General features: G+C 35.8%; 1 protein-coding gene across 8 annotated transcripts in view; it reads right to left on the bottom strand.

The window, feature by feature from the left end:
* LOC149842333 (TSL-kinase interacting protein 1-like) overlaps window positions 1–12,038 on the bottom strand; it is a 31,681-nt gene extending 19,643 nt beyond the window's left edge. For 2 of the 8 annotated variants that reach the window (XM_089999065.1, XM_089999071.1), the window contains exons 1-6: window positions 10,493–11,564; window positions 9,641–9,723; window positions 9,515–9,562; window positions 6,853–6,962; window positions 2,982–3,066; window positions 2,517–2,793 (exon numbers count right to left, since the gene is read on the bottom strand). In XM_089999065.1, coding sequence (XP_089855191.1) covers window positions 2,517–2,793; window positions 2,982–3,066; window positions 6,853–6,962; window positions 9,515–9,562; window positions 9,641–9,723; window positions 10,493–10,640 — 751 coding nt within the window. In that variant the 5' untranslated portion in view covers window positions 10,641–11,564. Of the gene's footprint in view, window positions 1–2,516; window positions 2,794–2,981; window positions 3,067–6,749; window positions 6,803–6,852; window positions 6,963–9,514; window positions 9,563–9,640; window positions 9,724–10,492; window positions 11,565–11,587 lie in introns of those variants that run through there. The other 6 variants (XM_089999067.1, XM_089999068.1, XM_089999070.1 and 3 more) reach the window with 6 other exon arrangements.
* Window positions 12,039–15,385: the final 3,347 nt, after the last annotated feature.

The following is a 15,385-nucleotide window of genomic DNA, read 5'->3' as shown; positions in this document are numbered from 1 at the left end:
GCTTATTGTGGCAACAACAAGTCGACAGAGCCGATTTCTTCCCAACCAGGAGAGAATGATGCAGGGCAGGACCCGATTGGGCCCATCGTACCACTCGATCCACCACACAGGGCAGATGAAAGACCCCGTGACTATGACTCACCTGCAGGGACGGAGCCACGACGCAGGGAGGTACCCCTGCGCACCTACGTCAGGCGTGGTGGAGCTCGCGCACCCCAGAACCAGCTGCAAAGAAGGACTGAACCGGATCGTGGGTCGGATCCAAATCTGGACCCACGACCCGGTCCAGTAAACACTCTTTAAAAGGCCTGTCTAGGGTTGCGTGAAGGATTATTTGAAGATTGAAACAGCCCAGCCGACTGCTTTTTCTGCAACTTTTCCTATTCTCTATTTTATTACTGTTTTCCCTTTAGATTTCCTTACTGTTTATTGCATATTCCCATTGTTTATTGAACATTTCTGAGTTAATAAAGAAGTTCAGCCACACCGATTCACGGTGGGCCATTAGTTTTCACTCCTCCTCCAACGCAGTTGCATCAAGTTGCCTCTCATCAAGGTGATTCATCTTCTCCCCTTTATCAAATTTATTAGTTGGGACATGAAACGGTGTAATTGGAATCAAGAAAGAATTGCGCAATGGTGTCTTCATTACCAAGGGGGGACAACATAAACCAAGAGACACATAAGGGTCGATAGGAAAGCAGAAATGAGGTATAATTATAACTCATCAAAATGGAATGCATCGCCTTTGTGCTAATAGCCCCTTCTGGGTCCAAATACGAACCACCAATTAAGGTTAGTGCATGATACAGAGGTGGCCATCGGGCCGGGCACCTAACGGACTGTCGTATACATAGCTTGATTAGAGGCAAGCTCGGGCCACATTTTGAGGACCCAGCCACAAACATGTTGGGTCGGGCCCAACCTATGTAGTCAAAAGCAGTAGGTGGTGCCTAGTCGGTGGACCCCTAAAAAGCCTAGTCAGAGACTAGGTGGATTAGTCGGTACCTTAATTAAAAAATTAATAAAATATAAAAAATATGCAAATGAACTGCTAAAATTAGTAACAAAATGTACGCAACATAAATCAATCAACAATAAGCAATAGACCAAAAAACACATGTCGAACATTACAAAACCTTCCCAAATATTAACAACAATTGAATAAGCAAAGCAAACATCAACAAATACCAAATAATTTCAAAATAATCTAAATTCTTAAAATAAAGTGATAACACTAACAACAAACATGTATCCAACATAAAATTAATCAACAAGTGCACAAAGCATAAGATATTGCTATCGTCAAGCATAGTAAACATGTTATATTACAAAACCTGACAAAAAATTAAGACACATTTATATACATAAGCAAACACACATAACAATTCAATGTCACATCTACATAAACAAACACACATAACAAATTAATTTAAAACAAAAAACAAAAAAATGCACATGACAAGTTGCAGGGTATCGATTTTCCCACCTAGGCAGCACCCATGCGAGAAATTTGGTACCCCTGAATGGGGAAAACTAGGAATCCGGCCGATTCCTAGTTTTTCCTTTGACTAGCCTGACTAGGCACCTAGTCAGCGCCTTTGACTATATAGGGCATCGAGCGAGTATCGGACATGAGTAAGGGCTTGACGGCAATAAGACTCGGGTCCAACCCAACAAGACAAGAGTTGGGTTGGGCTTTTGGCAGCCACGAGTCTTGTCAGGCCCTAACGGCCGCTTGTGGAGCCAAGCCAGGTCAACCCGATGTCACCCCTACATGATACCTAGACAAATATCTTAACAACCATTTATCAATGTTTCATGACTATTTAATCGTTATTTGGGGTACACAATGACGATGTGTATGAATTGCTCAGTTAGAGAACAATTCCAACTAAGATAAAATAGTAGGATAAAAGAAAGAGAAGGAAAAACCAATATAGCACACATGTCCATAGAATTCATACCCACATGGTCCTTTACATACAACATGAAGAGATAAATCATAAACTGCATGTACTCCGAAGATACAACTTGCCTACTTCAAAACTACTCCAACATCCAGAGCATATAAAACTTGATCCAACATTAAATGATCTCAAACTTCAATGCCATACTATCATAGATTCTGATTGAGGAATACTGAATGCATCATTTTTATGCATAGTATTGAACTATACATGTTCTTCTCACTTAAATTATTGAAGTTAAAGGGCTTCTTGATTGCTGCACATTATTGCTTAAGAAATATGTTTAGGTCTGCTACTTATTTAACTGCCTAGCAGGTCAATTGCCAAGATGTGAATCCACATACGACCGAAATGAAGGATTGAGCCAGTTGCTTACCTTTAAAATGGACGTAAGTTAATAAAACCACAACAAGGATTGTCAGATGTGCCAAACTATGCAGTTGTCAGGTAAAGCAAAATCAACACTTTATAAAGATATTGCAGATTATTTTTATCTTAATGTTGCCATACACAGCAAAACTAGAATACTCATGATGAATACAATACCTCTTGCCCTTCTTCGTTGCCGAGCTATTTTTACCGTGGGAATTTCATCTTTGCTGCCGCTAGTACTTGTCATCAAGTTACGTTTCAGTGAGTTTCCCCTTCCAGTTCCTGTTTTTTGAGCACTATGGCTCTCCAGGGTCACAACTTTCTGTCCACGGGGTTCATTTCCAGATGCCTTACTTGGAACTGGAAGTGTAACCAATGGTGCAGGAGAAACATGCTCACCTTGAGAAGCTTTCCTTTTTGTCTTCTTCCGGTCCCTCAGAAGTTGGTGTTCCTTCATTTTTCAGGGCAAAAGAAAACAAGTTATCAAAACAATTGGAGGAAAATATCCAACACAAAGAAAGTGTAGAAAAGCCAAACCAGCCATTGCAGTTACAAAGAGGAACCACCTACGAGATGAAGCTCTAAAGCAAAATAATGAATAATTTTGTGGGGAAAGAAGCATGTGAATCCGAAACTAACCAGTGCAGTTACAAACGTTTTGAACCGTCTTGGCTTCAAATGAAGCTTTGAAGCAGAACAACTGTGTTTCTCAAGTAAAGACCACCTATTAAAAGAGAAACATATGCTCAATTAGAGGCCATCAATGTTCAAGGTTCCAACCAACTTAGCAGCCAATATATAAAACACTGTACATAAGTGATATACTGCTAAAAATGGATCAAACTAAACATAGTTGAAAGACTATATGGTTGCAAAGAGTGCACTTGCATAAATAGTTTTAAGCACAATAACTGGCTCCATTTGAAGAAAAGTAGCAAGAGACCTAAGGCAAGTCAAAGAATTAAAATTTCTATAAAACTCTGAAATTAACAGATACAATGCAGTGTTGTGAAAAATGTGCTTCAAGGTGCAAAATGCATGCCTTGCCTCAAGGTGAGGGGATTTTTGCCTTGAAGCGCAAAGCTAAGGTGCAAATGTGTATGAAGCGTGTGCCTCATAAACCTTGAGGCGCACGCCTCGTAGCGAGGTGCACCTCAAGGTGAGGCGCATGCCTCAATTAAAAAAAATAAAAAGAAAAGGGGGAGGGAGGCCCGATGTTAGGGCACCCCTCCCCCTTTCGTCTCTCCTCCCTTTTGCTCCCCAAGCCCCACCCTCCTCACCACTGGCGGCAGCTACCACCAGAGGCAGCTACCACCAGCGACAGCGACCACCAGCAGCAGCTACCACCGGGTATGTACTTTCTCTCTTTCTTTTTCTTCTTCTTCTTCTTCTCTTCTTTTTTCTTCCCTTCCTCTTCTTCTTCCCTCCTTTTCTTCTTCTTCTTCTTCTTCTTCTTCTTCTTCTTCTTCTTCTTCTTCCTCTGTGCAATTAATTGACTGTGCATGTGATTATGTACATGTAATTAACTGTGTATGTGTTGATTTTTGTAAAGATTGTGTGTCCTACTCCTATTCGTGAATATTCTATTGACTTTTTTCACTTTTCACCTTTTTGCAATTTAAATCTGGATCTGATGGTGCCTTAAAATTGTGTCTATTTGTGATATTAGAACACAGAAACTGAATTATATTGTCAGTAGGGGGGGCATCAATAAACTGGAACTGGTTTAGTGGTGTTAAGATTTTCATAAACTGGAATCATAGGCATGTATTAAGTTAAGATTTTCATTCCTGTAACTTTGGATTTTTTCTGTATGCTATTCTTTAAACATGTATTAAGTTAGTGAACATGTATTAAGTTAAGATTTTTTTTTCTGTATGATATTATTACTGATTTTCTTCTGAGGAAATTTTTTTTAGCCAGCTTGTGATTCTTATATTATATCTTTCAAACTTTTTTCTGGCTTGGCCTCTAGAAATTGCAGTCCAACTTATGATGCTTATGTTATGTCTTTGAATTTTATTGTCTGTTAGAAGACAAGTCAGTTTGGAAATAATCTGGAAACTTATTGGTTGTTGTTTCATCAATAAAGCATCTCTTCTATTTATTTGTATTTAGATATTTTTTAAATATTTTTTAAGTTTTAAAAAAAAATACTGAGGCTTACGCTTTACGCCTTGAGGCTTACACCTCGCTTTGGTTTTTGGTGAAGCGCCTCGCTACGCCTCAACACTTTTCACAACATTGCTACAATGTCATTTAAGAACAGAGTCAACATCTCTAAAGAACTCAAACTGCAAGCATCCAACTTGGATTAGGAAATGCTTAAGGTACCGACCAACATTTGAACAGCCAAAAGTCGGATATACATAGCTTACACTTTTTGTTTGTACATACATAGTTTATATTTCTTGTTTGCGTGCTCCGGGATTTTGCAGCTCTAGGAGTTTGAAGCCTTTATGTCCCAAGTGGATAGCAGAAGGTTCAAAGTTTCCCAGGATTCCTCTTCACCAGTGAATTCATTATCGGTGAAGAGCCCTATCATATATATGTACTTTCAATTAATGGTTAATTGATTACCCATTTTTTATTTAGATTTTTCAATGATGGCAGTCTGAAGACACCAAAACAACCCTGCATGGTCATACTGTGAAACAACTAAGCATGGGAGATCATTGAGATGTAGTTTTGTAGTCTTATTATTCCCAGTGGACTCTATGCATTTTAAGTGTCATGTTACAAGCTGCAACAACCCTGTATGTCCGTCATTATCCATATATTCCAAGTGATGTTCATGCTGGGATGATTACAAGATAGAACTTGATGGAAGAAGGTTACGAGCTACACAAATGCTAAAAAAATTCATGATTTCGAAGACAAAAATGACCCACCACTGTCGCCTCCATCAACTTCAAGAACTAGACAAAGCAATAATGCTTAGTAAGGAGCAATGTAGCGAGACATCCATGAAATGTTCAAGATTACAGCCAAAAATATTTTAATCAGTTTGTTCAGGGTGTTCAAACGTTAGAGTAAGATTTTAGAACAAAAACATAATATTAGACTATCAGATGCAATCTTTATGTATCATGAACTGTGCATTTTAGATCAATGCTGTTGTAATTATGTAGAAATTTTTCAATTTTTTATTCTTTTGAATTTATGTCATGCAAGATTACAATTTTTATGATATTCTACAATATGTAATCTTCATTTATAATAGTCTTATTTGACTATTTATATATTGAATATATATTTGCCATTAATTTTAGCAATTTATTTGTTTTTACTTTTTTTTCTCAACTAGGCTGACTAGTCCCGCACAGGTGTCAACTAGGACTTTTAGGGGCCTGGCACCTAGGCACCGATTAGCGGTTTTAACTACATAGGTCACAGGGAGAAGCAAGAAACAACAGACAGTTGCAGGACTTAGCACTTAAGCAGAGCACAAGTATATGGATTCTGCAATAGCCAAAACTTCTAAGTTAAGACAACTATTCACAACTCTTGGTTAGCCAATATTTTGGTCTGTCTTGTATTGTGACAATAAGGGTCATTTGAATATTTATGAAGTCATTTCAGCATAATAAGACAAACTACATAAAGCTGGATAAGCATTTTGTTCTAGAGAAAGTTGAGAGTCAAGAATTCCAAACCAGATTTATGTTTGGAGGGCATCAAATGGCTGACCTATTCACCAACGCATTATCTATATACTAACAGGGCGCCGCACCCGCATCGCACCCATGCGGTTGCGACACTTGGACACGGCTTCCTTTGTGTCAGGTGAAGTCAACCACACTAAGGTCCATTTCTGTCCAAAAGTAGATTCAGTTAACCCTAACCAAGTCCAATTTTATCTATATTATATATATATATATAGATACATAAATGTGCACATATGCATGCAGTGTTAACTTAAAACTGTTAAAAATTATATATATACCCTCCCCGCACCCCCACACCCAAGTTTTTTTAAATTGCCGTATCCCCACCCGCATCCGCACCCGTATCTGCACTGCACCCGCACCTATGTGACATAGTACAAGCATTAGCTATTGAAACTCCATGTCATTTATGGTTCTCACCCACTTACAGATTCAGGAAGCATGTTAGACCTGACATTAATGTTAGACTTGAAATAGAATGTGTACTTTTGTATACCCTATTTCACACACACACACATGCACGCACGCAAAGAACTCCAGAGCCAAAAAATCATCTGATTTCTCCCTCATTGTTGCCCCCCCTCCCCGCCCTTTCTTTCTTCAATCATACTACGAAATTTTACAGAAAGATGCAGTGACAATATTATTAGGAAACTCATATATGTGCATGCATGCATTCAAAGATCTTGACATAACAATCATGGAAGCTTCACTAAGGAAAACCTGAATGCGTAATTACACGGTCTGCATATGTTATGAGCTCACTAGCAATATCTGATGCAATCTTTCAATAGCATATTCAAGAACCTCCAAAATAATTGATCCACAATTCTTCAATTTACCATCGAAGCATTGCAGCATTAGCATCTTTTGAATTTTTCGCATCGAGAGTGAATGCATGGCCCAAAAGCTTGTTTATCCGTTTAATGAGACGATAATAATAGTGTCTAACCTGCATATCCAGAAAATAACCACATATCCCTTAACAAGAATCAAAGAATCAAGAAAAACTAATGTCCCAAAAAAGCAGCTTTATGATCAGATAACGAAGATCATACTTATATAAAAGCAAGGGTTTCAGATTATAATTACTTGATTCCATGGTAGTCAACTGCATCTAATTTCAATAGCAAGAATGTAAAAAAGCTTTTATCTTTGTTACTGATAAACGTTTCTGTTGTTGTCTACACCTGGGTACGGGTAAGACATGGCATTCCAAAAAAATGTGGGTATATGGACATGGCTATATATATATATATAAATACAAAATAAATTCAAAATAAACTGAATATAATCTAAATATATAGGCTATATCTAAAATATATATTATATACTGAAAATATAAAGTTATAAACTGAAAATATAATTATAATTATAAATTGGATGCAAACTTGTATGTACGGAGGTTAAAATGGCATGTCTAGGTGTCTAAGTGCGTTGACACATCGACGGGCGTGTTGACACAGGTACAGAGGGAAAAATGTTGTGTCCATGTGACATAGGTGGCTGCAAATGATTGAAGTCTTTTCTCATTGCTATTGAATTCGATAGCTGAAGATGTTGGTTTGACATAACATTTGAAATTTCAAACCACAGGTATACAAATTTCAGTAAAGCTAGCTGCACAACAATCAAATGAGTGGACAAGCTATTCACTTGAATATGGACCTCTTTGCACAAAATTAGTTCATCTGATTATCCAACCAAACAATTGTATGGTACTAATCCAACTTCAGTGGGCATCATCATGACATTCTTGCATTGAAAAACAAATACCCTTTGTAGCGGCATGATGTCCTTCAATGTCTACTTTGTTCATTGATATGGCATAAAAGATGGATGAAAACAAAGGAAATGTTGAAAAGATGAACTGGGTTGTGGTGGAAAGAAGTAGCTTTCTTTGACATCAAAAAATAACAATCACAAAACTAATATGTCAACAAAGAAAGAGATGGGATGACTTACTTGGAGAAAGACAACCATTTGAGAGTCGAAAAAGGAAAGTCAAAGGTTTCTATTCTAGGGTGATGGTGACTCTTAGCAGGGAAACCTTTAAAGAATAATATTGTACATATATAAATTTATGATACTAGGGAAATTTTGCAAATTCAGGTTGCACTACACTATTGTACAATTTAAAATTTTAAATTTCAATCTCAAACTCACTACAAAATTTACATTCAGCATTCAAAATTTTTTCTGTAAATCTAGCTCTATGCTCTTGTTTGGGATTGGAACATACTTTTGTTAATTTTGTCTAAAATTACAGGAGTCTTGATGACTATTAATGGGTTTAACTAAATCGTCTTTAAATTAAATCATCCAATAAAGATTGATGAACCTTATCATATCTTTTTTAGATTTTTATGGATTTCATTCGATCTTATAGATATGATCGGAATGGATTGTTTAGCTGAACATGGGTTTTACATTATGGGACTGTGACATGCATGCAGGTTTTTCAAGAGCTTCAAAAATCAACAGCAACAATACACCAAAAATTTATGGTTCAAAAAAATCATATTTTTGTCAAAGAAACATGATCCATATTGTGAAACCTGGCAAACAGATCATGCGGAAAAAATCTATGGGATCAGATTGAGTTGGCACTGCTGCAGCTAAGATTTCCAATTAGATATCATGGATCAGTCAAATCTACAAAATATATATATATGTGAAAAGGGGGATGGTCCTACCCTTTTTTTCGTTAGGTCCCACTAGGACCTTCTGAAAATTGTAGTTTCAAGTATTTTTTGCTCGATCTGTACCATTAGATGTGTTTGTCATCGTTTTACTCAATAGGGAGCATGTTATTTGATTAAGATTTTTTATTCTCAAATGTGTATTTTAAAGAGGTAAAAAAGTCAAAGGTTGATATTATACTAAAATTTGATGATTAAATACTTATATTTTTACATCAAATCAATTTGAAATAAAGCATGTTTCTTATTAAATCAACAATGGTAAACACATCTAATGGTTCAGATCGAGCAAAAAACACTTCAAAGTATGATTTTTAGAGGGTCCTAATGGGACCTAAAGCAAAAAAGAGGGCATTCTTTTTTTTCTGGATACTTCTATGTTACAAATAAAGTGTCCATGTCGAGTTTAGGAGAGTCGATGTCGGTATCAGTGTCCAGAAGTTTCAAACACCAACACATTGGCCCTCTAGAAGTGTCAAGGTAACATTTTGTTATCACACTCCAACAATGAATTCTCTAAGAACAGATAAGGACAGCACCACGGATCATGCTCTTATTACATATTTAAATTGGGCAAAATCATGGACTATCATGACCCTCATCTCATGCATAAAGTATGACCATGCCATAGAGATGGTAGTTGGCAATAAAGCCTATTGAGCATAAAATAATTGCTAATTCCAAGCAGATAAAATTACTCGCATTTATCATGTCTGAATTGGAAAACAAATTCCCAGTGAAAAGCCATTAGAAATGCCAATATGTTGCAACAAAATGAAAAATAACAGGTAAAACAGCCTACTTGATCCTTATTTTTACTTTGGACGCGGCTAGTGATCTTCTCAAAATTCTGCAAAGCCATGCATCAAGAAGACAGTCAAAAGGTGAATTTATTCACGAGAAAGAAGTAAGCAATCAAGATTCATACCTTGCCGACTTGTCGCAAGGCATTGAAGAAACTCTCCTCCTCTTGCCGAGTCCATGCAGCCCACTGACGTGTTGTTTTTTTCACTGCCCAGAAAAGCTACTAATTGGTACACCTTATGAGGAATATTAACATTTCATAAAACATAGGATGGAACCTATCATGCTGTAAATGGAAAGACATGAATAGCAATTTTGTCTGCTAGACTTCATATCAGGAATCAGGACTTCTTCTATTTCTCGATTATTAGGTTATGAAAGTCCATAGTATCATTATGCATATGCAGAAACAGCAAGGAGTCTCAATGTTGGCAATTATTAAATAGGGAACATGGAGAAAATCCATCGTGATTTCAGTTTATCCTAATTGGTCTTCATAATGATCTATAGAAGCGTAGAGAACAAGTGGAAGTGACATTATGGATGCTAAACTTGGCAGATATAAATAGGGAGCATCTACATGATTGCATGTGCAAGGGTATAGCTTTTCCCTAGAAAACAATTTGGCAGATTAAGCACCAATTTGTGCAATGCAATCTGTACAAAAAGTTGTCAATGAGCTTTAGAAACTCAACAAAAAAGGAAAAAAGGAATCACGACTGATTATGAGTTATGCCCATAGATGAACAAACTTATGAATGCATCAAGCTTCAGCTAATACAAAAAAATAACAAACTATCATTGGGTTCAAATGTCATCCAAATCCAAAAGACACCATTCAAGAATACAACTCAAGCATAATGAGCATTTCGATAGACCCAATCCTTGTCTTATGAGGGATGATGATATCCAAATCAGTGCATTATGGAAGCAAGTGCAACCATAATGATAGAAATCAAAGAACACCATTCACTACCAGGTATTTGAGAAGAAGGGGCGCCATTGGTAGCAGGCGGTGAACGAGGAGGATTTCCATTGGCATCTCTGCGGGTCATCACATTCTCATTTAGAGAGATAGATGAAGATGCGGCCGTCAACGAAGTCGTCTGCAACTCTGGATTCATGATGACGACATAACAAGCTCTAAATCCCTCTCTCCGTGCCCGAGTACGGTTTCCTACTCTGAACTCCGTCCTAGATGGCAAAATCCAAGACCTTCAGAAGCAAGAAGCAGACATAGTTCTAGCAAAATTCTAAAGGGAAGAAAACGCAAAAATTAGGAGAAAAAGAAGAAGAAAATGAAGAAGCAGTAGAAGAAACAAGTATCGACATTAGAAGAAATCGATCGGTCAACAGATCAAAGAGAAAAAAGCATAATAAGAATCGGATAGAGCATAAGAGATATGAATCAATGTACGTGCTGCAATTAAAACAACACAAAAGAAGAAAATAAGCCGATTGATAAAAAGCAAAACATGCAACCGAACGGATTCTTCAGGCCTAGATGAGATTCAAAAGCCTCCAGAGAGGGGTTTCTACGGGAAAATTTTCCAAAAGAGAATAGAAAAAGGCCTCTTTTTACCGGAACATTACAAATCAACAACAAAAATTTCTCGTAAAAATAAGCAAGAAGAAGAAATAGAAATCCCCTTCCGAAAACAACGACCAATAGATCATACAGAAAGTAACCAAAATAAATCAGGTCTCGTCGAAAAACAAAAAAAAAATTACGAATCACGGCTCTCTTCCACAGCTCGTAGAAGACAAATTTATCAAAAAGAAAAGGAATTGCTATCCGAAAGAGAGCATAATTACACGCAACCAAACAGAAATTCCGCCGTAGACCAACTTCAAGAGCCTCCGGAAATCTAACGATAGATTTCCAATTGAAAAGAAAAAAAAAATCAAGTCGAAATTTTCAGGAACCTACTTTGGAATTAATAAAAAAAAAAACAAATCTAACCCAAAAATAGAAAAAATCTTTTCTTCTCGATTTTGGTTTCGTAAAAAAAACGACAAACCAAAAAAAAAAGAAACGAAAGAGGGAAAGAAAAAGGGAGTCAGGAAATACCGACGTAGACTTGTTCTATCTCTTTTTTTCCCCGATTTCCTTCGAGAAGCACGAAACGAAAATCTGACGACGACGATGATTGGTGGTTAATGACGAATAATAGAAGAAAAGGACGAATTTTATTTTTCTGACGAACGGAAAAGTAAATCCAGGGAGTGGGGGCAGCAGTTTTTCTTTTCTTTTCCTTTTCCTTTTTTTTTAATTATTTTTAACAGGTGGAAGGAAATAGTTCGATGAACACCGGATGAAGCCTAGGTAGAAAAATCTTTTACTTTATTTTGTTTGTTTATTATTTATTTCTCTAGCTTAACGGTGCTGGACCAAAAAACAAAATAAAAGCGGGAAAAAGGGCTGAAAATTGAGGGCGAAAAAAGGAAGAAAGGGTTTCTGGTTTTCGGTTTGCCGGAAAACCGCCTGCCGAATAGGATCAGGCTGCCGGCGGAAATTCGGACAGTCCGATACAAGCGCTTGTTTTTCGGTTGTTCTGGGCCCCACCCCTTGGGTCACGTTTTTTTGATGGAGAAGGGTGGTTTCGTGGGCACGTAGCTCACGTAGTTTGTGTGAGCCCTCGGGACAGCCACTGGATATTGATGAATAGGATGCGGAGAGGGCCCACTTTAGATTGTTTAAGTAGGTGACGAATCGAACTTTTCTAGGTATTGATTAATTAAGGCTATCAACGAGTCCGGGTTGGGTCGGTTGTGGGCATAAAGTGAAAACCAACGTTATCAAATCAAATCGAAGCGGGCACAAATGGATTGGCTTCAGGGTCAAATAGCGACCTACTCAAAAAAATCGGACGATTTAACCCTACAGAGTTTGAATCGGGCTTTTTCATTTTTCTTAAAAGCTAGTCCCCATGAATTCAACTGTGTCGATAGCATGATCGATTTAGTGAGAATCGACTCTTGGATCATGTTTTTTCAACAAAAATACATGTTTTTATCAGCCCAAAAAAACTGGTACCTTCGTAACCTTTGATTTTGGATCACCAAAAAAACCTGTATGCAGGTTAGATTTCAGCGATCCAAAAGCCGGTTCCCACTAAACAAAATCTATAGATCACATATGTGGCGTTAGAAGTGAAAAAAATCTTAAAACTACGATTTTTAAAAGCGCCTAACGAGACCTAATGAAAAAAGGGGCTTAAGGAACGCATTACTCTCTCTCTCTCTCTCTCTCTATATATATATATATATATATGAGAAAGGGCATATTGTTGAACGCCCTTCCTGTCCAACAATAGCAAACACATTTGCACCACCGATCGCGCATGATCAGTGGTGAAAAAAAAGGACAGCCACTAAAGCTCTTTTTTGCGAAAAAAACAAATGTGCATGCAGCTGATATCATGTTGGATAGAAGCCCACTGTTAGGATATATATATATATATATATATATATATATATATATATATATATATATATATATATATATATATATAATTATTTGCTACTAATGAGCTAGAAATCATAAGTACAAGTTGTATGGACTTAATCTAACCACATAGATGTGTTCAACATAGTTTGTTTGCTAAGGATCAAGCCTTGGATCGTGCTTTCTTATGTTAAAATATAGTCTTTTGAATTATGAAATTTTGGCACATTGTAGGCCATTGATTTTTTTATCCCTTTAAAACCTTAATTACTTAATCATATGATTCAAAACAAGTTTCGGGCTAAACAAACCATGTAGATCACATCTGTAACATTTGATCTACAAAAAGTTTAAAAAAAATTAAGAAAAGAGTTATTTCTACTCATTAGTTCATTGCCTTAGTTAGTAGCCAATAAATATATATATATATATATATATATATATATATATATATATATATATATATATATATATATATATAAACTGAACATATTAGGCTCACTTTTCTCATTCTACCCATTAGGCCCCATAGTTTGAAGTGTTTTATGATAGCTATGAACCATTAGATGTGTTTAACATGGTCAATTTAGTGAGAATTGACTCTTGAATAATGTTTTTTCTATTAAAAACATATTTTTATGAATAAGAAAAACTAATACCTTCATAGCTATTGATTTTGGATCACTGGAAAACCTATATACAAGTCAAATTCTGATAATCCAAAAGTTGGTTTCCACAAAACAAAACCTATAGATCACATCTATGGTGTTAGTTGTAAGAAAAAACACCAAAACTATGATTTTCGAAGAGGCCTAATGGGGCAAAACGAGAAAGTAAGGCAAAACCAACACATTACTATATATATATAAACTATTATAGCAATATATATAGGGGTGCACAACAAGTCGAGCTCAATTCGGCCTTGACCTGATTAAGCTCGACTCGAATTCGTTTGACAAAATAAATGAACCCAGATTTAGGCTCTGTTCACATAAATGAGTTGAGCTTGAATAGGTAATGGACCTTGGTTAAACTCAAATAACCTGATTAAGCTCAATTATTAGTAGTTATATAAAAAGCCAAGTTTTGTATATGTAAATAATTTATTCACTAATAAGCACAAAAATATGTTTTTGCCGGTTGTTAAGACATTCCGTTATAAAGGGAGAGCTATTGAGTTCGCTTCTCTCTATTTATTCTTATTTTTTTAATAATTGATGTTCAACTCAAGCAAAGTCAAGCTAAACATGAACAAAGCATGTTCAAGCTTAGCTCAAGCCGAGCTTAAATAACTAATTTTTTTGCTCAAACTCAGATTGTGTGCAGTTTTAAATATATATGGATTAATCTAACATTAAACTAGTTGTATTTAACATTAGATGAATTCAACCTTATTAAAACAACTAAAATACCCTTAAAAGAATAGCTTTTTTGAAAAATGTATGGCTACTTTTTGAGATAAAAAAGCTAAAATATATTCTTAAAGTTACTTTTTTAGAAAAGACGTTTAGTTTTTTAATTTCCTTCAAGTTCAAAAGACCTTTTAATGCTCAAAAAAGTAATCATATATTTTCAAAAATACTATTCTTTTAAGAGTATTTGAGTTATTTTAATAAAGTTAAATTTATCTAATGTTAAACACAACTAGTTTAATATTAGATTAATCATATATATATATATATATATATATATATATATATATATATATATATATATATATATATATATATAAAGAGAGAGATAGGAGTAATGTCGAACAACTTTACGTTGAACATGTGTGCATTATTGATCTTACACATGTTATAAGAGAAAAAACCATTTAGCAAGGTTTTTTTCTGACCAAGTCTTCAACCGTGGTGAGAAACCGCCATGGTGAGAAATCACGTTTGACCCTTGTTCTGCATTACTCCAAACCACATATATAAGGAAAATGATGTAAAATGCCTTTTTGAAAGAGATATAAACGATGAGATTTGAACCCATACCCGTGGTCCATTAAGGTAAGACCTCTCTTTTGTGTTAATATTATGAACAAAATACATAAATATATAAATCTATTTTTTATATAACTACATAAACCAGGCCTAAACAAGTTTACTAAGCTTATTTGAGCTGGATGGCTTGTTTAAGATTTGAGCTAGATGGCTTGTTTAAGCTTGGCTCGTTTATGTATATTGAGCCTGAACCATTGTTCAAGCTCGACTCATTGTGCATCCCTAGGTGAAAGTTATATCAACTCAATCTACCTACATAGATGTATTCAACATGGTTTGTTTGCTAACGATCAAACCTTGGATTGTACTTTTATGATGTAAAAATGTTATCTTTGAGTTATGAAATTTTGGCATAATGTTGGCAGTTAATTTTTTGACCCTTTTAAAAACCTAATTACTTATCATAATCACATGATTCAAAACAAGT

The sequence above is a fragment of the Nuphar pumila genome, chromosome 3 (assembly GCF_984573655.1).
Source record: "Nuphar pumila chromosome 3, dmNupPumi1.hap1.1, whole genome shotgun sequence".
Classification (NCBI taxonomy): Eukaryota; Viridiplantae; Streptophyta; class Magnoliopsida; order Nymphaeales; family Nymphaeaceae; genus Nuphar; species Nuphar pumila.
This window is presented reverse-complemented; position numbering and strand designations above follow the sequence as displayed.